This window comes from Juglans microcarpa x Juglans regia, chromosome 2D, assembly GCF_004785595.1.
Source record: "Juglans microcarpa x Juglans regia isolate MS1-56 chromosome 2D, Jm3101_v1.0, whole genome shotgun sequence".
Taxonomy (NCBI): Eukaryota; Viridiplantae; Streptophyta; class Magnoliopsida; order Fagales; family Juglandaceae; genus Juglans; species Juglans microcarpa x Juglans regia.
The window spans coordinates 38,574,826-38,601,146 of NC_054596.1; the positions used below are offsets into that span (position 1 = coordinate 38,574,826).

Here is a 26,321-nt window from a genome sequence, read left to right on the forward strand (position 1 = left end):
TATTATTATTATTTTAATATTTGAAAAAATTAAATTATTTATTATATTTTATATTAAAATTTAAAAAAATTATAATTATGAGTTGAGATGAATTGAAAATCTAAACTAAATATGAAAATTTTGTTAAAGAATATTATGGGTAGGAAACAAGTCTAAATATGTTTTATCTATATCTCAAATGCCATTCATTGTTTTGTAACTTTAGGTTCATTTTCAAACTCTCAAGTGGCAATTTCGATGCCACCGTCAAAAGCTTCAAGGCCAACTGTCAGAGATTAGAAAAGATCAATATCAAGAGAGAGCAATTACCATGGTAGATACAACTGCATGAGCACTAGAAGACTTGACCAAAAAAAAAAAAAGAAGAATCAGTCATGGTCTTGCCTGTTCAGTGATGCGTAAATAGTCAAAATTAAACCAAACTATATAGCTCTTATTTTCTCAAACATCAACTTCTGCCTATACACTCCCTATAACACCAGTTTCAGAAAAAAAAACAACCGGCTTGATTTACCCTAAGGAAGAGTTATTATCAGAGCAGACATGACTTTGGACAGCAAAATTAACCATGTCACGGCATGCCACCCCGTTACCGATGAATATTTACAAAATTGCAGAACCTAATTAATGTTCATGGCTGCTGACATAGTGCGTAGCTCCTTTGCAATCTCTGAAAAGGCAGGCCTAGAGTCGGGATCAGATGACCAGCATCTCTCCATTAATGATCTCCATGTGGGGTCACACCAGCTTGGAATTTCAGGTCGTAGGTTGCCTTTAATTTTACCAGCTGAAATTTATCCAGCAAATTTTAGTCAGCATTGATTGATATGGAAAAATAAGTGTTTTCAGTTTAGGTGGCAATTATAATGTAATTTCTTATAATATTCAAACGCTTAATGCATTATACTTTCCAATCCTGAGTCAATCTATCATCATTAAAAACCTAGAGTCATGACATGGAACTTTAAAAATTAGATGTTTCATCGTATGTCACTTAATATACTATTTTATTTTATTTTTTATTTTTTAACAAGGAGTGGAGGGTTTGAACCTGCTTATCCAATTTGGAGACCCGGCCTTATACCATCTGGTCCGAAGGACCTTGGCACTTAATATACTATCTTTATTACAAAACCAAAACTAAAAACAAAAAATTGATCCGTAAGAGCTAACAACTATGTTCTTGACCTCTTCACTAGCATCAAGTTGTCAATAGCACAGATTCTATAGGTTCGTGGATTACAGATTAGAAAATATTGGGGAAAAGAGAGAGGTTATTAGAAAATATTGCCAAGTCATGAATTTATCAAAAGATAAGAGTTACAGATATCCACTTTCCATCTAGACTTTCGAATTAAAAAGTTACCTATTATTTCCTCTGAAAGCAAGTTTGCATAGGGTTTCTCCCCCGTCAAGATTTCCCACATGACTATTCCAAATGAGTAGACATCAACCTAAAATGGTGAAAACACATTTGAAAATCAAAGTGATTTATAACAGAAATAAAAACTTACATAAGCATCTTTACCTTTTCGGTAACCATTCTGCCGTCACTATTCAAAAGTTCTGGAGCCATCCATGGTATAGTTCCTCGTACCCCACCAGATACAAGCGTCCTTCGTTTAACTTTCGATAAGCCCAGATCACCAATCTGAAAAGATTGATGGTAGATTTTTCAGTAAAAACAATGAAAGTTTCTGAGAAGACTGTGGACCATAGACCAAGTTTAGCAACAAAGAAAGGCAGACCAGATAAGAAATTCTGATCAAAACCAGCAAAATCAGAAGATTACCTTACACACTGGTCGAAGAGGGTCCCTCATATTGACAAGGAAGTTGTGAGATTTTAAATCAAAGTGGACAATATTCTTCCCATGTAAATATTCCATACCAAAGGCTGCATCCATTGCTATAATTAGCCTCTTCCTACGATCAATTGTCCTGTGATTCAGAACTGGCAAATTTAGAGAAACGGGTTACTACAATGGTTGAGTGACAAATCTAGAATGCATAATTAGACGTATGAGGTGTTCATACCCCTGGCAAGATATACCCCAAAATGCCTACTCCCACAAGTACTCATACTTGATGATGGTAAGTATGTTTTTGTTAAGAGACTTTTATTAATGAGAGAGGTACCACCCAAGTGCATAGAAAGTATATATTAAAAACACCTAGGTAGAAAGAGTAGAAAGATCTGAAAAATCCAAAAGACTGAAGCTGGCGAAATTTGGGACTGCTGCCATCCAGTAATATGGAGATCCAAAGAAAAAAACACCCTTTAACTCCTCCGCATTCTTCTCAAATTCTGAAACTCCGATCATTCATCTCCCACCCAGCTCAACCCCAAGGGGTTAAAAAAAGGTTTGCCAAATAGCCCTAGCTACTTCACTTGCCTATTTAATTTCCTTCTTATTCCCCAACATTTTCCAAGCACTACATGATTATAAAATGGCAGACGTTACGACTCCCTCCCACCCTCTCTCCCTTGCATGGATTTCAACAAACAAAACGATGTTACATATGGTAAGATGGGTGAAGAGCATACGAGGGTTCATATGAAGAGATTTTGTTTTCCATGTAATAACTATGTCAACCAAATCTAGGACTTGCAGTATTCCTGAATACTTTTGCACGTTAGGGTGGTCCAAAGACTCACATGGAATAGTAATCGATAAATGTCGACTTTCAGAAAGGTTATATTATATAAGCCAAGGTCTGTTAACATCTATTTAACATGGATCACATAAAAAAATAAGTAGCAAGAGTGCCCCACATTGATATGTCTAAACAACTTATCAAGCATGTTTCACACTAAATGGTCAAACTAAATGAATTATAGTTTATACCATTTTTTATAAGTGAGTTAAGGTTACACCATTAAAACAAGATGAGCACCATACCGATCTTTTCTTCGTAAAACTTGTTTCAGGGAACCACTGACCATGTATTCTGTCACTGTTGCCAAATTTGTCATGGGTCCGTCTGTAACTACTCCATAAAATGCCAAAATATTTGGATGGTGAAGCTCACCCAGGACGTGAGCTTCCTTCCAGAAGTCTGCAACCTGCAAAGAAGAAGATAATAATAATTCACATCATCTTTAAGGTTCTGTTATCTTCAACCTATGCATACAATTTCCTTCTTGTAAGAGTTTTAACAGATTTCAAGAGAGGAAGCTCCAAATTTATGCTAACTACTGAAGTAGGAAGAACAAGGAATTTGAGTTCATGTGTAGCACACATGAACTCAAATTCCTGGATGGCACACATCCAAATCAGCAGCTCAAAAATTAAATTATCTCCGGCTCAGGCATCAAAACACCGGCATGTTTAACAAGAAGTCAATAACTTTACATGGAATTAGCTTAGAATATAATAGTCACCATCGCATAGTCTCGATCAATACTTAACACAAGGATTAAACCACTGAATTAAAAATTAAATTTGTATGGTTACAATAGACTGGTGATTTTACGCTGAGCTGAAGTTCTTAGACAGATCAAATTCGATAAATATTTCATTTATGAGAACAATCAGATAACAGAATAATTTCAGCACTGGTAATGTGGGAAGAAAATGAGTAATTACCAATCGGTCCTTTTCCAAGGAGACTTCAGTGAAGCAACTTGGCTTTATCCTCTTAATGGCAACATCAGACCCCTTCCATTTTCCATAGAAAACAGTTCCATATGTGCCTGAACCAAGCTCCTTTATATATTCAAGGTCGGTATTTCTAATAGTCTGCATGACAAGGCAGAAAGGAGCTTTTCGTGTTAAGTCTGACTGAATGTAACCTCTATCTATCTAAGACATAGGTATTGTATATGTTTGATGGAATACCTGAAGCTCTCTCCTGGCTAGATGAGTATAAAATACAGCCAGCTCACTAGGGATTCCACCAATTACCTTAGAGCACTTGAGACTTTCATTATTGTCAGCCTAAGAAACGAGAAAACCATTAGTAAGTAAAGGCTAGCACATAATTCTTTCTTCAATTCTCTTTGGTCTTCCATTTAAAAGGAAAAAAGAATAGCTTAGTGAATACATTGTCATCAACACTTGAACCAGATGAAGGGTATCGGTGAAAATCATCTTCATTGACATGATCCTTAGCCATTTTGTCTTCATTCTGCGAGGAAGAATTAGGTGCAAATCCATTTGATTCATCAACTTGAGGATGGGTGCTTAATTGTCCTTCACCCATAAGATCCACATGTTTTGATCGAGGTATTAGCAAGTCGTCAATAACATTGCTGGTAGCATGAGACAAGAGAGCAGAATGTTCGATTTCTTTGGATGATGACAATGAAAGATTATAAAAACAAACATCCATAGAAGATGCAACTCCACCTTGAAAATTATCAGCGCCATTTCTGTAACTGCTCAATGAGCTAATGCCTGCTTCCACACCTTGTCGCTTATTATTCCACCCGAATTCTGTTTCATTGCTGTAACCTGTGTTATTTGTAAGACTTGAGATGTTGATCAACTGCTGTTCATCAATAAGGAGCGGCTTCTTCTCAAGATCACAATCAACGGGCTGCCAACTTGCGGATACTCCATGAAAATTTTCAAACGGAGCTTGATATGGTTCCATACAATTAGAACAAGTGGAGAGAATTTCCCGACCGTCAACAGTCATCACAGGTGACAAAGGACTCTCAATACGGGCACATGGACCATGGTAAGCTAAATGAGATTCCTCAGGATTGCAATCTCTGTATTGTGAAATTTCAGTGCCATCCTGCTCTCTTAATTTCTCATTTCCATACTGGACATTAAGAGATGGAGCCTCTTCATTGAAGACAGGATCCATCGTGTTTGCCCTTCCTTCCATTGCTTGGTCAGAGAAACTAGACCACGGTTTCAAGAAATTGGGATAATAAACCCTCAGAGACTGACCCTGCTTTGAGATGTTCGAATTCGGTCTCAGCCCATGGTAGAACTTCCCCACGGGAATTCTTCCATCCAATGTAACAGTCCGATGGTTACCCATCTCGACTGGATTGTGCCTGTGGTTACGTACATGGTATGAACTAATTTGCTGATTTCTAGTATCATATACACCAAACCTATGGTTACGTATGCCAGGATGTAAGCCACCCGAAAAGCTTTCACCTATACACGAAGACCTAGGAGGATAAGCACTCCTAAGCCAATGATCATTACACAAATGACAATTGGCCTCCCTTGGCATAATGTTCTCCCTGTTCAATATACTCCTCGGAGCCTGCTCAATATTCCCCAACTCTTGACTAGCATTGCCACCATTACAAGTCGAACCCATACAGGGACCATTCGATTGCCTTGAAAATTTTCCTGCGGTTGCAACTGTCTGACTAGAGATCGCAGCATTCACCCCAACCCCGTTACACCCTAAAAGTCTATACTGCCCTGAAAAAAAGGGCATAGAACTGCTAGTCTCCACACATTGATACAGAGGATGCAAGTGAGAATCCGGAAACTCAAGTGGATTCCCATGGTTCTCGCTCTCCGGCAATTTGATGCTCCCTATTTTATTATCTAGCATATCCACTCTGTAACGGTCCTCAAAACCACGATTCCTACTATTACATCTCGTTGAAACTTGGGGCTCAGGGGCCAGATCTATCAATGGTGGATCACATTTCTGGTTCTCCCAACTAGAAATACCACATGCGGTCCCATCAATATAATCCGAATGTTTTGTTAACAACTGTTGTTTCAACACCTTTTTCCGAAGCGAATCATCCTCATATTTCACTACATTCTTGGCCACCTTACCATCGAACTGACCTCCTCCAGAAATATGGTTCTCACTCTCACAGCTTGGGGCCTCAAAACCACTGACACTCTTCACACGACAAACCCCGTTTTTCCCATACGCACAGTCACTTTCCGTACAACTCACAAGAAAATTACCGCCCACCTCATCAAAGCCATTGACGTTGTCATTATCATCGGTACTAACGAAGAGCCAAAGCCTGGTATGCTTACCGTAGAGCTCGAGCTTGTCGTACTCTTCCATCATGCAGTGAACGTCCTCGTCGGAGGCGACGGAGACGAGGATAGGGGCGTCAGTGGAGGTGCTTTGGGGGAGCTGGTATTTGATGGAGAAGGAAAGAGAGCGGGAGGTGGGGAAAATATCCGAAATCCTAGAGCGGAGCTTTGAGAAGCCGATGGAGCGGTCGACGGAGATTATTCGGTTCTCAACGCCCGGGTGGCGAAGCTTTCCCGAGGGTGGTGATCTGGTCTGGAACGAATCGTTGAAGCTGCAAACAAGCCTGACCTTCTTGGAGGTTCGATTGCTACTTGGCCTCCTTCGCCGAGATAGAACAGGTGATTCTATCATGGAGGTGGCGCGGGGGGAGAGAGAGAGAGAGAGAGTCTTTCGCTCTTCGCGGAGCCCGAGAGAGAGGGGGAGTGAGTAGTTTACGTGTGTGAGAGAGACTCGGAGAGAGGTTTTTATAGTTGTGGAGAATTCGGAGGTTTGATATTTGAAGCTTCGATTTTCCTGAATAATTGAACTTTGCCACTACCATACCTGTGCGTGCCCTTACGTGTTTTTTGTTTTCACTGGTTGAATTGTTTGCCAGTACAGTTCGTAATTGCGTTATTGCCACTTCATTTGGCTGCTGTTGATGCGGGATTCTTGTGATCATTTTTTTTTTTAATAGCAATGATACATATTACACAAAACACATAAAATAAAGGTATTTTTATAAAATATTATTATTTTTATAAGATATTTTATAAAATTATTTTTGTTTTTAAAATATTATTATGTAAAGTGTTACGAAAAATGAGTTTGTTTATATTGTTTTTAATCCAGCTAATTTTTCTTTTTTAGTCAAGTCATTTTGTGAATTTAATTTTATAAGATTTTTTATGACTAAAATATTTTTTATCTATATATCATAAGTGAGAAAAAAAAAAAAGTGAACATTAGAGAAAGAGAAGAGAGTTGAAAATAAAGGGAAAATAGACTTGAATTAGTAAAAACATGAAGTGGGAAATGAAAAAAGCTGAAGAAAAATAAGTCAAAGCCGATCTTCTCTTGGTAGATATTTTAATATGAATATTAATAATTAAATTTTTTTTATTTTCTATTATCTACAATAATAAAATAATAACAATTAAAAAATATACCACCCTCCATTACAGTTTACTAAAGAGTCTGATCTGATTATGAGAGAATGATCATCCTGATAACTTTACCTCGAGTGTTTTCTGATTGCTAGAGGTATAATGATGTTATAAATGAGAATCCTTAACCCCTCTATATTATTTATAGATTTCTGTCCATCAAGAAATTTAGAGATTTTGTGTCTCACTGTGATTAGATATAGAGTTAATATTATCTCATTAGAGATAATCTTATCACATTGTGACTCGTCAATTAAGTGATAAGTATTGAGTTATTCTAAACCCATCAGGATATGGGTGTGTGAGACATATAATTTAAATAAAACTCTTACATTCTCTCACTTGGCTCATACGCCCATAAAATAATATTTTTTGTTCATGAGTTTATTACAAGAAATTAACCATACTGCGCGAATTTATTTCTAAAAAACTTTAATAGCTCAAAATACATTACATGAGCTCCGTAATATCAATGTCAAACCAGCTATCAATGCGAGTCATGTCGGTCCTATGTTATATGACTAACAAATTCACTTCATGTACCACAATATCAGTAACTTAATTCAACACGATTTTTTATTGGGACAATTAAGGCTAATACTGTAATGCTTTGAGTTCCAATTCATGTCTATTGTAGACATTATTTTGTTATCATTGATCTACACCATTTAATGTACATATAAAGTGAAAAAATAATAAAACATAAACAACCATAATATATATCTTTCAATGTCCAGTAACAAAATACTCAGTATATCAATGATCTCTTTAACATGTTCACATCATGGATATAAGCATATGACTTATATTCTCAACGTGTCATTTAAAGTATAATCATTAACATATTATTGTTATGGATATATTTGTTTATATATTTTCTCCTTAACACTTAAGTATTTAAAATTTTATTAAATACTTATTATTCGGAGAAAAATATTCTGATGAGTTATTGCAATACTTTCTTAGAGGCTTGGTTATAAGTCGATAATGCCAAGTCCTACAATAAATTTTCTCAATCATATACTATACATTGTAGTCTTAAAGTATACTACAAACTCAGTTCCTATTGCACATGAAGCAGTAAGGGATTTGCCTCATACTTTTCTATAAAATAAGTCTACTAGATAGTAAAATACATAATTATAACTATATTTTCCATCATTGAAGTAATCCCATAAAATAGGGTCTAAATATCCAGTTACTTTAAGAGTATAAGTTATTCTTAAGGTAACAATATAGTCTTTAATTTCTTGCAAATAACCTTGTACTTTTTTTCACAACTTTTGGGTCAAACATCCTCAGGTTACTTTAGCAACAACCAAGAATATCAACTGAAAAAGTGATATTCAACCTTATACAAGTTTGTATAATCATTAGATTTATTATAACAATCATATACAGAATTTATTTAACAACCTAATAAATTTGAGAATACTGTAAAATACTTAGCATATCACATTTTATTTTTAAAGTATCTATTGAACAACAATTCTTCATGTAAAAACTTCCAAAATTCTATATAACTATACTGAAACAATCTTAACAATCATCGTCTTGGTATTAAAATTCAATCTCAATTACGAATGATGTTTCATTCATAAATTTCATTTTTTAAGTTATTTAGAGATAACTTTAATGTCATACTACAAACCACGGTTCATACTAGCCAAAAAGTCATATACATGGATGACCATAAATACAAATATAATTCCACTAATTTTAGGGTATATACATTAACAATAAATATTTTTCTTAAATCCAAAAATAGTATTGGTATTCTCAAATTTCAGATATCAATTTTTAAAAAATCTGTTACTTTTTCTAAGTAATCACTTTTAGGGGTGTAACCGGTCCGGTCCGTCCGGTTTTAGACAAAATCTAGGATCGAATTGGTATGTACCGGTTTTGTATTTTTCAAAACCGATTACACACCAGTTACCCTCCTAAACTGGTAGTTCCGGTTTTACCAGTTTCTGGTCCGGTCCTGTCCTGTCTGGTTTTCCGGTTTTTTTAAAATGTAAATTTCACAATTTGTCATTAAAAATTTGTTTATAAAAAAAAAAGAACTGATTTAAAAAAATCTGTTTTATACTTTTATTAATATATTAGACTATATAATAGTATTAATATTAGACTATTGGTATAGTTATAAGTTATATATTAGTATTAGTTATAAACTATATATTTAATATTAGTATTAGTTATAAACTTTTAGTAAAAACTTGTAGTATTAATTATAACTCTAGCTATTAGTCTATGTTAGACTATTAATATTAGTTATAAACTTTTAGTGATTTAGTATTAACATTGTAATAATTTATAAATTATAATAACAAATTATTTCATATATGAATATATATAATTATATATAGTATATATAAAAATTTCACATAAAAATTTTTGCCGGTCCGGTCCGGTCCGATTTTTTGGTTTGAATTTACACCCCTAATCATTTTATTCATTTCTTATAGACTTCAGAGTTTCACTCTATAATTATTTTTACATTTATTTAATGTAACTCTATGCCATAATAAGCTACTAATGCCATAGTGATCCTTAATGAGTTCTTTCGGATTTATTAGAAATTTCTTTCTAATCAATGCTAATTCTGAGGGAATTTCTTAATTACAAGTACGACTTTATATCGATCAATATTACTTTTAAAATCAAGATTTTGTCTTAAACACTAATTTACATTCGATTTTTTATACATTTCAGACAATTTAAACGAAATTATAAATTTTACATGATTCATAGATTTCAATCACTCTTTTATGTATTGGTCTTTTATAAAGTCACATATTTCTATGACTTGTGAAAACATGCGAACCTTCATTTATTTCTATGTCAAATTCAAATTTTGAACATACACCATGTAACCTAATAAAAAATCAAATCAAAAAGATCACATGAGGTTACCTACTCTGATGTCTCTATAACCAATTCTTCAACAGTGTTTCTTTGATGAAGTAGATGATTATTTGATTATTGTTCTATATTATCAATAAGATAATCAAAAAATAACTATAAATATTTTTGAAGTATAAGAATGCACTTTACAACAATCGTATTCTAGTTTCTATACTCTCACATGTCCCTAAGCTTCCACTTCCATTGGACTTATTATTTCTTAAAATTAAAAACAAAAATATTAGGTTTATTATTGGTGATAGCATATGAGTCACAATGTTGAATTGATGGTAATCCAAAATATAAATTTATTTATTTATATTTCATGGACTGATATGATAAAATACCAAAGGACCCAAAAAAAAAAAAAAAAAAAAAACTCGTTTTATTTGTCTGGTTATATGAGGGTATTTAGACTTTGGAGCAAAAATCCTGTTTTTCCACCTTGATTACTACCCTTTTTGTCCTTTACTCCGATTATGAAATATCTTGATAACAATTTTAATCATTATCTTCGCACCACACACGTCACACGTCAAGCCAAGCAAAGCAAGGCCAAGCGTGCATGTGTCGGTTGACCAGAGAGCAACACTAACAAAGGAGCTAGCATCCATCTCTTCATGTGTAATGAAAATAATTTATTGCTTTTTGAAGTAACATTCTTTTGTTCAAAGTTCCAAAATCAAATACTAAAAGCATTTTTGGGTTCTTCGTATTAGACAAAATGCTATGATGGTTCTTGCTTTTCAATACAGAATTAGAGAATTAAAAAACAAATTAGGGAATAAAGAAAAAAAAATAGACTTCAAAAAATAAAAAGGAAAAAAATGAATCATTCCAAGAGGCTGAAGGATATTGGCATCTCAAAGTCAAATCTGATAAGTGCATTAATATTAACTTCATCAAAATTATCTCTAAAATTTAATAAAAAATGCATAATTTTTATAAATTCAAAACTTTTCTAACCATAACTTCACATTGAATTAGTTATTGAATTCATCAAAATAATAATATAATATTATTTTTTTAATAAAAATATTTTTATTTTTTTTAATATTTTATAATTATATTAATCATATGTTAATTAATAATTTAATTTGATTCTTCATTATTACTATAAGACGGTTGGAGAATAAATGTGAATAAAAAGACTTTAAGAGATTAAAAGTGAATAAAAAATAGATTTGATGAGTGAATAGTAACCCTTTAAATTTGAAGAAACCTATCCATTTATTGTAACTCAAAATTTCACGCTTATATCTTTGACTAATTTAATGTAGTCCTATTTTGATGAAATTTATCAAATTTTATATTTGGTTAGGCTTTTGATGAAGTCAATACCAATACTATGATAGGATCTGCTAAAACACATTTGAGTTCTCCTATTTTTTTTTATTTTAAAAGAGCTTATTGGGATTTCAAATTTATTTCATGGTTTTTCAAAATTTATCAATTAAAAGCCAAACTCCCTCTCTCAATGTGAGGTCTTAAGATGTTGCCTTAACCAACATGCGTACGCCTGTTAATTCAGGCCAGGTTTTTTTTTTTGACCCGGTCTAGTTCCAGTTACGTCCCGAAACAAATTCGGACTGATACTCGCATAGAAACACTCGGATACACCCGGTATCTCCTCCTCCTCCTCCTCCTCCTCCTTTTTTTTTTTTCCCTGGTTTGAAAGTTTTGTTTTTTTTTTTTGTTCATTTCTAACAACTAAATGAATAGAAACTCAAAAGAAAAATACATATTATATCCAATAAATCATATATTTTATTTACTTTTTACTCTCTTCTCCATGTGGCTTATTATTGGTGGTCAAGAAACATGTAGGTTTTAATTTAAAAAATTAAATAAATAGAGTGTGAATACTGTATCAACATTTTTCTCATGAAAAAAATATTCATAGCATGTAAGTTTTGATTAAAAAAAAAACCGGGTACAACCCAGAATCTGGGTTTTAAAAAATCGGTTTCAATTCAGGTTCCGGCCCAAGTTTGACCTGGGCTAACTTGGTCTGGGTATACCTGGATTTCCGGGCCGAAATATAGATAAATAATACTAAACATGCTAAGTCGAGTTTTGCTATTAATCATCTCACACACTATACATTACATTTATTTTTATTTTATTGTATTTTATTCCTCCTAACTCTTAAGCTAATAAGTTATTCTACTAAACATCTATACACTATACATTTGATAAGAATAAAAAATAAAAAAAATTATATATAATTTAATATATAGAATGAAAATGATAAATATAATTTTTCTGCCAAAGAGGCTGCCTTTTAATAGTCAAGTGTGTGTGTGGGGTTGATTAGGTGGTCCAAGCTGAAACTGGGCACACCTACGCCTAATGGATGGATGCCACATCCGCTGCAAACTCGCCTGTACACAGAATGTGTAACACCACAGGCTTAGAGCCCAAACCCAAGTGCCAAACCCAGCCCAGCTAGATGCAAAACGCACCGTTTTACCGCGACAAATTTTCCCTCTCCTTTCTTCCCCCATCCTCCCGATAAACCCTCTTCCCCTGTTACTCGTGGCGCCACCCCTCTCCACGTCCCCTTCTTTGTGACCGACAACCCCAACTCCATCTCTATCTCACCGTGCCCCACACCCACCAATCCCTCCCCACGAGTTTCTCTCTCCCTCTTACTACTTCTCTCTCAGCCGATCTCTCTCTCTTGTGCTGAAGGCCCAAATCACCGCCACCACACGTCGAGCAAACCCAACACCGAGAACCACCAGCAGCAGCCACTGATTTCGGATCAACCACGCCAAGACTCACCACACACCCTCACAGTCCACATTCGAGCCACACCGCTTGAGCAACGCCGGTAAGTTCTCTCTCTCCCTCGCGTTCTCTCTTCGCTGACTCTCTGTTATTCTCTCCCTCTCTGCACTTTTAAGCCGTGCCACCCACCCAGCTGCCAACAGCCCCACGCACGGCCAGTTCCATTGCCCTGCCCACACCCCCCCCCCCCCCAAGCGGCACCACACGGCCACCCGACATCACTCCCGTAACCCAACCAACCTCTGTTTATAGTCTCGAAGACAGAGCCGCCGTGTGCCACCGTATGCCATGAAGCCGGCATTTCCCCCCCTCCAATGTGTTACCCTTTCTCTTATTTCCCTGTTTAATCTCTCTCACCCCGTGAACCCTCTTTTCCGGTTCTCTCGCTGTTTCCTTTCTCCATCGCTCACTCCGCTCTCTCTGTTGTAGGGTAACTCAATTGACTAGTGGAGGTCGTGCCTTTCGTAGTCTTTGTTTTGAAGTGCCGCTGAGGACGTCTCCAACGCCTTAAACAGATACCTTTGCCACCACGTCCACGGTGAATTTATCCTCGTCAAACCACTCCTGAATGTATTTTTTTTTTTTACTGTGAATCTCTTGTCACCACGTCGAAATTGAATTTGTGAAAGTGTGGATTAGATTATCCCCTTTGCCACTCTCTTTTATTCTCTCCGTCCGTGTCTCTACCCGTTTCAGCCTTCTCTCTTTTGCGGACTCCAACCGTTTGAATAAGTGCCTCGAAGACGAAAAGACAAAAAAAAAAAAAAAATGATACCAAAGCCACTGCGAACGTTAGGCACCGGCGCCGCTATCATTCTTGGTGGAATACTAACTCTTAATCTTGCTTCCTCCGCTACTATCAGAGCGATTCGTCTCACCAACGAAGCGAAACGGGTAAACTCAAAAGCGACACCCCCTTGCTCCGAAATTGTATTCTTTTTTTTTTTTTTTTTTTTTTTTCCTTGTGGCTCTTTGGCTTGTCTTTTGCTGAGTCCTATTTTTTTATTGGCGGGTTTTGGTGCAGAGAAAGGTCGCGTTGCCTTGTGGCGTTTGCAGAGGCAAAGGGTTTTATATATGCAAATTGTGCAAAGGAAATGCCACCATAAGTTGGTCGCCTTTGTATGATCCTGTTGCCATCAACCCTTGCCTTTGCCCTACTTGCGATGGAAACAGGTTGGTCTATGATTTTTCTTTTATTTTCTGCTTTTTCAAATATTTTCTTACTCTTTTTTGAAGCTCATTTTCAAGCGCTAGCCATTTAATGTTGTTTATGCTCTATTTGGATGCTGAGATGTTTTCTGAGAATTGAACTGAGGGAAAAGGAAAAGATTTGGATAGTTAACCCTTTAGTTGTGTTTGCCCACACACACACACACCAAAAAAAAAAAAAAAAAAAAAAGAAAAAAGAAAGAAAGAAACCTTTATTTTCATTCAACAGTTCTCTGAAACCAAATAAACAGCTGATGAAACAAACACAATATGCGTTACTGGAATTTGCTAAAAATTTTATTTTGGTATGCAAATTGGAACGATGAAGCTCTAGTTTCTTTTTTCGAACCCCGCCTGTTTGCCTGCAAGGCATGATATTCCTGCAAAAAAAAAAAAAAAAAATCCCAATTTATTTGATAGCATGTTTTAAGAAAGTGTTTAGTTTTTGAGTTGCTATCATGGGAGGCTTATGCGTTGTTTCCACAATTTTCTGCTTCACAGGGTACAGCGTTGTCTTAATTGTCTAGGGAAGGGCTATGATTGACATGCTTGAGAGGCAGTCTAGAATTTTGCAAGTGAGTTGTATTTGCTGTATGTTGGAGACCACATTTTGTGTTACATTCAATTACATTTAAGCTCAAACTTCTTTCGATCAACCATTGGTGCTTCAACCTGACTTCTATGAGTGATGTTACCACATATTCATCAGAAAAGTGTCATGTTGTCCCAAGTAACCCTAGCCTTGAACATCTTATTGTCGTTGTTTCTTTTAAAAGTGTCTCAAGCTCCCAGTTGTAGAGAATACTATTGGATTTGGTATATGATGTTATTGCCTTCACTGATATATGCTCAAGCTATGTTTCTGAGGAATACCAAGGCATGGATCACAATACATGTGGAAGTGAATTGAGCAAAACTTTGCCGCCTCGATTCCTTTTACCCAAAAAGAAGCGATTTGGTCTAAGTTCTATTTAATGAAGAACGTGGCAGGATTCGGGTAGGCTCAACGTTTGTCTTGATTGGAATGCAGCATTTGATTGCACACAATGTTAATGATTGTGGCCATGATATAATTCATAAATTCTGGAGTGATAAAATGAATTTCGGGTATACTGCAAGTGTGAACAAGTTGGTATTGTTTGCTGAAGGAAATATATGAAATGATGATCTTGGTCACGAAATGAACTTATAAATAGTGATGACCCAGACTGTTTTCAACTCTCGACTTCCGAAATTTTTGGATCATCATCGGAACAGGTCATGGATTTTCTGACAAATTATTGTCATTTGTGTTTGCAATTTAGGAAAAGCTGGTTTTGTAGGATATGTGGGATTTGTCATTACACTCCCAAGCATGAACAAAACATCTGACTTCGTTGGTCCATCTGCTGCACGATCTTGCACACACAATACAGGAACCTGAATACACTGCGTAAGTTCATTGGTTGAACATGTATAGTGAATGCTGGATTCATTAACTTTTAAGCATCTTCCTTCTTTCAGCAAATCCCAGGCTGAAAAGATATTGATTTTTGGCATTATAATAGGAACTCAATCCTTAGGAGATGCAATCATGCAATTCGTTCTGCAGACAAAAATAATAGCATAGAAATCCTATTTGGTTTGATGAGTGGTTTAACTGATAGAAATCAGTGCTTTTTTTGCCACTTATGACTTCATCATGACTCCAAAGCTGAAAGTATCAGATTTCACAGAGAAGGCCATCCATGGAAGACAACCACGGTTTCCATCATCCACCAATATCCATTAACATAGGTATTTCACTTTATTTTCGTTAAAAGCTGTCCCAAAGTATGGAATGCATTTGACATTTCATATAGCATATCAGAGCATTAGCTTTGGATATGCAAATGTAAAAGTAAAATTTTTATAATATGACATGATTTTATATTTGGCTATTTCACTCAAAACTTATTCCCACATTAGACTATCCATCTATTAATCAAAATAATAATAAAATATTATAAATTTAATAATATTTTTTTTTTCTATTAATTTTTTTTTTCTAAATTAAGAGCTCTATGGAAATACATTAATACAAGTGCAGAGCAATATCTCTGAAGAGCAGTAAATGCATTCTAAATATTTAATACAACACCATTGAGAAAAACACATCTGTCTATTATATTTTTACCTAAAAAAACACCCATTAATTTTCTTTTTGTTTCCAACTCAAATACCAGCCCTGGAAACCACCCCCCAAAAAAAAAAAAAAAAAAAAAAAATCCTAAATCTGAAATATTGAACCCAACAACAATAGGCAAAAAAAAAAAAAAAAAGAAAAAAAGAAAAACTTTGAAATGAAGTAAATGGTATAGAAGAAAAGCAAATGAGTGAAATAAGAAATGGAGAAATGATGCAGAAGAAAAGCAAAGAAAATAGCAAGTACCTGAAAATATTTTTTAATCAATTAGGTTTAGCTATAGTGACCACTAAATATAACCATCAATCCCAAATTACTGTAATTAAAAGTTATATCTTTTTGAAGTTGTATAATCTAATATAGACTTTTTATTTTTTGGGATCATTTGCCAAACCCTTCATTAGATTTGCATTTGCATAATTCAATGAGGATACTCTCAGTTGGTTAAAACATGGAATGATTTCTTTCTTGATGTGATAGATCCTCTTCTACATGTTTGGTTCAGTTTGTTTGTGTTTTGGAATAAGCAATGCTAGGTTGTTTTTAGGCCTGGTTTAGATAATGAGATGAGATGAAATGATCTGTAAATAATAGTGAAATGATTTGTGATTTGTCGTGCAATGTTTGAGTTAATATGTTTTATGATGTTTTGGAATAGGAGAGTGAAAAAGTTAAATAAAATTATTATAAAATTAAAATATTATTAGAATATTATTTTTATTTTGAGATTTGAAAAAGGAAGATTTGAAATTGAAAAGTGTTTGTGTTTGTGGTGTTTGGATCAAAGTTTTGAAATCCGTTCTGTTCAAAATTTTTCGTACCAGAACAGTAACCAGCATGGGATAGGTCACTATTTCGTACCGACTAAAATTCCGGCTGTATTCAATTATTCGGACCGAAATGGTCCGAAATTATGTTGAACACAAGAATGAAGTTAAATCAAGGTCCTTTTGTAAATCACCTGAAGAATGAGAGACAAAATTATATTATCACTTGAAGAATGAGGGATAAAATTATATTATTATACTCTAGTTAACTGCCCCATCTTTGGATCTCCCCTTTCCCAAAACTTCTTCCAGAAATCTCTAAAAACTTAAAATAGTGAAAACACTTTTGAAATTTGACGTTTGACTTGTCAATGTTGTCATCCATGTCTGCAACACTTGATCTAATGGACCAAGTTCCAATTAGCTCCATCTCTGAACATTTAGTAACTTGGCAAATCTATCAAAATTGGGACAAAAGTCAGAATAGTTCAATTTACAATATATTCACGTACTATAGTTTTAAAAATAAAATAAATATATCAATAAATATGTGTGTTTTACGTATGTGTTTTTAAAATTTGTATTAAAAAATATTATTCTGTATGTTTTTAAGATATGTATTAATATTATTTTAAAATATAGTCTATATATATATAATTTATCTATTTAATGTCTATCTCGAAACGGTAGACTGAAATGTATATTCTTAAAAATTTAATTTGTACCAGTATTGAAATATTCCGTTCAAGTGATTAAACCAAAATCGTCACCAAAATGGATTTCAAAATTTTTGGTTGGATGTTAAGATGAGATGTGATGATGACTTGAGAGGATTTTACTATTCAAACCAGGTCTAAATGAGCTTCCAAAAGTGTCCCTAATGCATTTTGTCTTTGTTTTTGTTTTTTTATTTCTTTTTAAATGTTAAAAAAAATACAAACGGTGACTTTTTTAAACATTTAAAAAAACTTTTATTAGGAGGTACATTTGGAAGGCAATCAAGCATTTTTTTTTTAGGGAATGTATTACCAACCGAATCTTTTCAATTGGCTTTGAAATTATTTAATTGAGAAATGTTACTTATCATTTCTAAATTATATATTATTATATAATTTGTCATTTTTATTCTTTTATTACACATATATTTATATATCAATTTATATATATTTAAATAGAAGAATGAGAAGTCGATTTTCTCTTACCGAAAATATGATCAATGTCGAGGAAGGAAGAAATGTATGGTTGTGTATTTGTTTTGACAAAAGAAAATGACGTCATTCCCTCCGTTCAGCCTGTGAAGGTTCGCATCTTCCATCGGTGATATCCCTTTCGTCCATTGACTTTTTCATGTTTTCCTCTTCCATGCGAAGCATTGACTTCGGAATGCATGTATCTGTTGAGTGTATTAATTTGACCGTATTAATTTGTCTACGAAATCATTCCATTCTCTCTCCATCTCCTGCCCATATCAACCATTTTATCTTCACTCACATCGCTCCTAATGTTTTCAGGTTCGTACAAGGAATTTTAAGTTGAAAAATGATAAAAGTTATAATAATTTTACAACTATTTTATATTATTAAAAAATTATTTTTAATGGAGTGATATGATTTTATTGATAATTTGAAGTTGAGTTATAAAACAGTTGTAAAAAAATTATTGGTGTATTATTACTTTTTCAAGTTGATATGTAGAGTACATTAAGTAAAATGTTTATATGATATAATTTGATTTAAATTTTAAAATTTGAGTCTTACAAATCAAATGTTAATATTTAAACAATGTGAATAATTTGCTCTGCACACGACTCGAAAATATAATAACTCTTTTAAGAAATCCGAAACCTTAAAAAACTGAGTAAAAACCTGTCAATTTGATGGTCCTCTACCAAGAAAACGTTAGTCCTAATGATTTTTTTTCCTTTGTCAATTTGCAAATATTTAAGGGTGATTATAGCATGTGACCAATGGTATGACTTGAAGATTTAAGCTCTATCTTTAAAATAGATTAGGCTTCATTTGGTTATACAGAAGAAAACGTGCAAATAAGGATGACTAGTTTGAGAGAGCCGATATCCAATTTCACTCAAGTAGAAATTATGTTGCATTTATTCAAATATTATGGTCCTCTTTTAGCTTTATATATATATATATATATATATATATATATATATATAAAGGATCTTGACGGTCCTCTTTTAACTTCAATCCAACATGTTGGGCACTATATATGGCAATTATTTGCCTCATCAACTACATTTTGCTTTCAAAAGGACAAATTATAGTTTTGACTAAGTGCATGATTCTTGGGATTTTGATTTGCTTATGCCAACTTGTGTGATATGATCTGATTGTGTGCCTCCACATGCTGTTAATATAAAAACAAGAGGCAGAACAAAATTAGTAGTAATTTAGGAGGCGAAATGTAATATATTTTTGTTTTTTCAAATTATTATGTGTTAATTGACCTCTCTACTCTGTTATTAGATAATCATATCTATTGACTATGAAGAAGACCAGTTTTGAGATGTTAGTTTATTTTCTACCACTTTCTTCTTTATTATATTACTGTAATCGAAGATAGATCAGTTCAACTAGAAATCAAACAGAATTACAGAATAGTGACTGCTTTCCTCGAAAGTCAATTTTTTTTTTTTTAAATCAGCAAACATCGACATGAATTGATCAAACATCTCATTCCATACATGATAGGTTGTTCTCTCTCTCTGTCTCTCTGTCTCTCTCCTGCCAATATTGACTCTGCCTTCACTTGGTGTACTGATGTCCTTCTCTTCCATCGACTTCCCATTTGTCTTTGCTCTCTGATCTCTCTCTCTCTCTCTCTCTCTCTCTCTCTCTCTCTGCGTTTCTGAGCCTTGAACCCTTCCTTCAATGGTCAACAGGGCAACTTCTTCCTTAACCATACAAATTTTTCACTGCTGCTTTCTGTTATGGCTATGTCAAGCAAGGGATACCCTTAAGCCAGGCGAGAATCTGGGAGAGAATGAGACCTTAGTTTCTTCAAATGGGATCTTTGAGTTAGGCTTCTTCAGCTCTGGCGGGACTTCCTCGAGCAGCCACTACTTGGGAATATGGTTCAAGAATGACCCAAACAAGAAACCCGTTTGGGTCGCAAACCGTGAATCGCCCCTCTTGGCCTCCCCCGGAATCCTTTCTATCAGGTACGATGGGAATATGGTGATCACCGACAGGAAGCTAATTCCCATAATTGTGAACGCTGCAATGCTTGCCCCGAGTAGCAAGACAATAGCGACACTTCTGGATTCAGGAAATCTTCTTCTTAAAGAAGGAGATAGCATTGTCTGGCAGAGTTTTGATTATCCATCCGACACACTGTTGCCTGGAATGAAAATTGGACGATTCAATTTAGGCACTGAACACTTAAGAAAACAGTTTCTCGTATCGTGGCAAAGCTCGTCTGTCCCTACTACAGGCTCTTTTGCTCTGGGCCTCGATGAATATAACATTACTCATGTCAAGGTTTGGCACGGAGATGGTTTCTCAAGGCAGATTGGGTTTTGGGATGGAAAGAGGCTTAAATTCCAATTTGAAAGCGCGACACATGACTACAATTTTAGCTTTGCTTCGAACCCAAATGAGGTTTACTTTTATTTCCAAACTGAAGAAAATCGTAGTTATTCATGGTTTGTGCTGTCTTCATCTGGGCAAATTCAGGAGTACAAAATGATGGGACAGAAGATATTAATGGAAAATCGTTCAATTTGCGAAAATACGACAGCCAGCAAGGCGACTGACTGTTACATAAGAACCCCGTACATGTGCCAGAATGGAGATACGTTCTCAGAAATTATGGGATCGATGCCAGATTCAGCAATCGTAAGCCGTTCAGTTCATCTGGGTCTTAGTGACTGTGAGATATTGTGCAAGGATAATTGTTCTTGTGTTGCTTTTGCATCTTTCCGAGACGATGGCACCGGATGTGAACTTTATTATGGGGAGAAAAAGGTTCTTTTGCAATTCATTGGGGAAGGAAAGGCGACGATATACGTTCGTGGGGACACTTCCACAGAATCTGGTAGGCCTTATTGCCCTTGATATATTCTGAACATGCATTTTGATCGAAATCACCGTGTTGTAGGCGGTTTTTCACTGACAGGTGCAGGATCACAATTTCCGTAACACGCAACATGCCCTAAGTGAATGTATAGTTCATCTGATAACATGCTACTATATAGTTGTAATGCAAATGTATTGTTGACAGATGCAGGATTTCAATTTTAGTAACATACCTGAGTTAATGTATAGTTCATTTGACAGTCTTAATTAACACTAGAGGCAAAGGCATCTTGAGGTTAGTGAATAATGAGATGGTTGAATTTATTTTCAGGTGAGCGTCACAGCAGGAGGCTATGGTGGTTTGCATTAATTTCAGTTCTTTCTCTGATTTTGCCCATCATAGTTGCCTTAGTTTGCTACTTCCGATGGAGAAATCATCGTTTAAAAGACTTGGGTCTGAAGCGATTCCAGGTTCAATTAGGCTTTTATCTAGGAGCAGTTGATAAAGATAAACTTAAAGACGAATATGGTAGAAAGAAGGATCACGATCTGCCACTGCTCAGTTTTGATTGCATAGCAACAGCTACAAATAACTTCTCTGATGAAAATAAGCTTGGGGAGGGTGGTTTCGGGCCTGTTTACAAGGTAATTCCATGATATAAAATGACTTCCAAGAGTGACTTATTTTCTTTGATTTCTTAGTTAGGCATAAATAGATCAGTAGACGATTTAATTTGTTAATGAAGACGACATCTCGGGTGTTCACTTGTAGCTAGACTATGTTCGAAGAAACAGACATGACGTTCTTCTCATCCTTAGATCTATGGTTATTGTCAGTTCATAACTATCTCTGGCCGAGAAAGAAGAGTTATATGAGCATCAGTCGGGGTGAATATCTATTACAGAATCTATATAATTAGAAGATACAGTGAGATGGGACTTATTTTGGTCACTCAGCTCTACATTTCCACACCTGATATTTGGTGTAAAAAATATTAATACTCAACCAAGAGTTGTTTTAATTCAGAAAATAACAAACAAAATGACGTTTTCAGGGTACTTTGCTTGGGAATGAAATTGCTGTGAAGAGACTTTCTAGACAATCTGGTCAAGGACTGGAGGAGTTCAAAAATGAGGTTCAGTTGATATCAAAGCTGCAACATAGGAACCTTGTTAGACTGTTGGGTTGCTGCATTCAAAGAGAGGAGAAAATTTTGATCTACGAGTACATGGCCAACATAAGCTTGGATTCCTTCCTGTTTGGTACGTTATGACCTTATTTCAGTTTCATCTTTGTGCATCTTTTGGTGTTCTTTTGTTTACAATTAAATGTAAAATTTGAACCAGATCCTACAAAGAAGATGTTATTGGATTGGAAGCACCGTTTCAGCATCATTGAAGGGATAGCTCAAGGCCTTCTTTATCTTCATAAGTACTCTAGATTTAGGATCATTCATCGTGATTTGAAAACCAGCAATATATTGTTGGACGCCCACATGAATCCCAAAATATCAGACTTTGGCATGGCAAGGATTTTTGGAGATGATGAAGCCCGGGCAAAAACAAGAAGAGTTGTTGGGACATAGTAAGTCACTGGTTGTTCTTTAAGCAATAACTTAGCATGGAGATACTTAGCATGGATTCCCCTTCAAGCACTAACCACTTGGTGTTAATTGTTGAGACAGCGGTTATATGTCGCCGGAGTATGCTGTGCACGGCCATTTCTCGATAAAGTCTGATGTGTTTAGCTTTGGAGTCATTATGCTGGAGATCCTTAGTGGCAGGAAAATAGTAACCTTTTGCCATTCAGATCGTTTTTTGAACCTACTAGGATATGTAAGTAGCTACAAATGTCCTACATTTGTTTTTCATACTTCTATTAGTTTAAAAGTTGACTTCTTGCCCCACTTCCTAATATGTTGATATATGTTTGAAGGCATGGGAGTTGTGGAAAGGTGGAAACGGCTTGGAGTTAATGGACCCAACACTGTCTAACTCATGTTTGTCAAGCCAATTTATGCAATGCATTCAGGTGGGTCTCTTGTGTGTGCAAGAACGTCCAGAAGATAGACCTACCATATCAGATGTCATTTCTATGCTAAGCAATGAGAGTACAAATTTGCCTGCTCCCAAAGAATCAGCCTTTTGCATCCGTACAAGTTACTCTGCTTCACCTATGCAGCAAACTAATTCTGTGAATGATGTAACAGTTTCAGGCATTGTTGCTCGATGACAGCTAACAGCTTCCCAGAACTGTTCTAAGTTTTGAGATCAAGGGCATGCAATGGGCATTGTATTATTTTATAAATTCTTTTGCTATTGTTCTTTAAAAGTCTTTTTGATCCGATGGGGGTTTGAATTTTGAGACACGGGTTAAACCCAAGAAGGTTCAAATGGGCTATTGGTGGAGCAAAACAGAAAATGAGAGTTAATGCTCTTATAAACCAAAACAAAGAGAGTTTAGAGAAATGTTGATCTTTATTTAATTTAAAATTTTTCAATCTTTAATCACACTTACCAATATGAGATATTTTAAGTGGTTGTCCCTTTAGACTAGGATGAGAAAATCAAGATGTGGAGTAGCATTGCTAGGTGTGACTATATGTGTGGGTGACAATATGTAACATGACTTGTAAATCTAACACGAACATGACACGAAATTAGTGGATTTGAATTTGATATAAATGAGGATTAGGTTGAAACGAGTTGACCTGTTAAGACACGACTAATAAACAGGTCAATAACGAGTCAACCCGTTTCATCCGAAATCAATCGGCAATAACCCGTTTAAACTTCATTTCAAAATTATAATTTTATTATTGTTGGGTTGTAATATTGGTATTTTTCAATATTCTTATATTTTTATTGTTGGGATTGTAATTCTGGACCTATGCTCATATTTGTTATTGTAGGGTTTGTAACATTGGTTTTATTACAGGTTAAAATTTAAAAAATATTGATATTTTTTGTTAGTTGGTTGTTTTATTATATTTTAGATATTATGACTACTAATAAATATAGATTTTAAATTTTATGTAAAATTATGTTAATGAGGTCAAATGGATTACGCGTGTTAGTTCAATCTATTAACATTACATTGGTTGAAATTAATTGTGTCGTATTGACTTATTTCTAATTAGTTATTAAACACGTTAAAACCAACATATAAAAAGAGAATAACTCTATTCGAGGAGATCTTTACATCACACACAATCTATGTAGAATAATGTAGTTTGGAAGATAAATTTTAATAAAAAAGGTTATATATGTATGGCACAACACCTTGATTTCTCACTAAAAAAACAAAGAATCGAATCCCCACTCCCCCACCTATATATATATTATTATTATAGAATTGGACCACAAGTCTTCAAATTTCTTAAATATATCTCTACCTAGACTTCTAGGCAAAGTCTTAATTATTATTTTAAAGAGTAATGTTACATATACTTACAATTTTACATGACTTATTTTGTTAGTTTTCTTTTAAAATTTAAATTTTGAATTTCAAATTTAATAATTTTTAATATATCAGTAACTGATACATAGAGAAATAAGGACGCATCATTTAATTGAAAATTAATTATGGTTGAAATTTATATAAGGGCATTATCATGATTTACTTTGAAATTAATTAAAACGAGTGTTGGACGTAAAATTTTAAATATATGTAACACAACTCTATACAATATTACTTTTTTCATGCATTTACTAAATCTGTCTAAAACATGAATGGGTGTCTTGTTGAAATTTCAAAATTTTTATGTTTTATTTGACATTATGTTCATTTTATAAAATGCCTACTTGATTAAGGAAAAAACCGAAAATACTTGTGCTGTGCACATGGGAAAAAAGAAAAAATTCTATTTATCATATCCACACATCACACATAATTTAGGAAGACTAAAATAAAAAAATAAATAAAAAATAAAAATAAGTATGATATGTGGTGTGGGATGATGAGTAGCAAAACTCGAAAACAAATGGAGGGTATAATTTTATTATGTTTATGCACTTTTTATATCTCTATTTTTCGTCCCTACACTTCTTATCCGTGCATACAAAATTCCAAAAAAAAAAAAAAAAAAAAAAAAAAAAAGAGAAGAAGAAGAAGAAGAAGAGAGAAACCATTAATTTGTTTGTGCTACTGATAATCCACCATATATATGGTTAAAGATTCAATACATGGATTTTTCACAGAAGTAATGAACCTATTATAAATAGATACATCATTTTTATAATTGTTTTTAGAACTACGGAGAATATTTTTATGTAGTCCTATAACTATTTTACAACTTTATTTTTAAAAAAATATTTTTAATTTAGAATAAAATTATAAAAAGTCAAAAAATAGTATATTCATCATTTTCCGATATTCGTATAATATTTTTTTTAAAAAAAAATTGAAGGAATCTATAAATATAACAAATGTTTATTAAATATGTTACAAACTATATAATTTTTTTAAGAGTATAACTTAAAAAAATCATCACGTGTCTATTCATTAAGAAAATATTTACTTTTCACGTTATTGAGTTATGAAAATTCATGCCCACTAAGTGTTTGATAAAAGACCTGAAGAAAACCTCTGTATTGTATTCCTCTATTTTTCCATCGTTTCTCAGGGCATTTACAATCAGTATATATAGACAAAATTTACAACAACCTATTGTATGATTTTATGACACCTGTCCCTTTACACAAATATTCTTTTTTGCTCAGTATTGTGCTTCCAGAATCGTCTATCGTAGTAGTCCAGCTACATTGCTCCCTTGCTGTCATTACTCTGTCATGCAAATATTCTGTTGTTGTATTGCTGCTATTCTGTGCTTGTGTAGTGGAGTGCTTTAGTGAGTGTTCACTATCCTCAAGAGCCCCTACGATTCAAGCGGCACTGGGTTGAGAGTGAGGCTTGAACGCAGAAAATTAAAACGTGCAATAGACAAAGGTTTGGTCGAAATGTCTGCTAGCCGATCTTTGCTAGACAGAAATGAAACAGTAAGAGTCTTGGCTGCAACTCTATCCCTTACAAAGTGATAATCTAATTCTACATGCTTTGTTCGTGCATGTAGAATTGGATTTACAGTTTAATAAGTTGTCCCCAAATTATCACACCACAACTTTGGTAGATCCTTCAACAAAATTCATAGTTCTCGTAAAAGAGATTAAATCCATAATAATTCACAAGTGGTATTAGCAATGACTTTATATTTAGTCTCAATTGAAGAACGTGCAATAATGGGCTGCTTTTTGAAGCCCCAAGATACCAAATGAGAACCAAAAAACACACAAAATCCTCCAGTAGATTTTCTATC

The 26,321-nt window shown here is 34.3% G+C and overlaps 2 protein-coding genes and 1 long non-coding RNA gene across 4 annotated transcripts; 2 read left to right on the plus strand and 1 right to left on the minus strand.

Annotated features, from left to right (window-relative positions):
- Positions 1–333: 333 nt before the first annotated feature.
- LOC121248027 lies at positions 334–6,471 on the minus strand. The gene is made up of 8 exons (XM_041146375.1): positions 4,047–6,471; positions 3,842–3,940; positions 3,590–3,742; positions 2,903–3,066; positions 1,793–1,940; positions 1,529–1,651; positions 1,367–1,454; positions 334–787 (listed from the first exon to the last, which is right to left on the minus strand). Exons 1-8 carry the CDS (start codon positions 6,330–6,332, stop codon positions 621–623), a joined length of 3,228 nt encoding a protein of 1,075 aa, XP_041002309.1. The 5' UTR covers positions 6,333–6,471; the 3' UTR covers positions 334–620.
- A 6,158-nt stretch (positions 6,472–12,629) lies between these two features.
- LOC121250832 lies at positions 12,630–13,565 on the plus strand. 2 transcript variants are annotated; one of them, XR_005937860.1, is made up of 3 exons: positions 12,633–12,872; positions 13,259–13,367; positions 13,526–13,565. It is a non-coding gene; the product is annotated as an uncharacterized LOC121250832 (long non-coding RNA). The 2 variants fall into 2 exon arrangements; XR_005937859.1 differs by lacking the exon at positions 13,526–13,565 and having other exon boundaries at positions 12,630–12,872; positions 13,259–13,467.
- Positions 13,566–19,680: 6,115 nt separating this feature from the next.
- On the plus strand, positions 19,681–23,407 carry LOC121250786 (receptor-like serine/threonine-protein kinase SD1-8). Its single transcript, XM_041150003.1, has 6 exons — positions 19,681–21,025; positions 21,338–21,651; positions 22,062–22,269; positions 22,354–22,591; positions 22,692–22,842; positions 22,943–23,407. Exons 1-6 carry the CDS (start codon positions 19,861–19,863, stop codon positions 23,237–23,239), a joined length of 2,373 nt encoding a protein of 790 aa, XP_041005937.1. The 5' UTR covers positions 19,681–19,860; the 3' UTR covers positions 23,240–23,407.
- Positions 23,408–26,321: the final 2,914 nt, after the last annotated feature.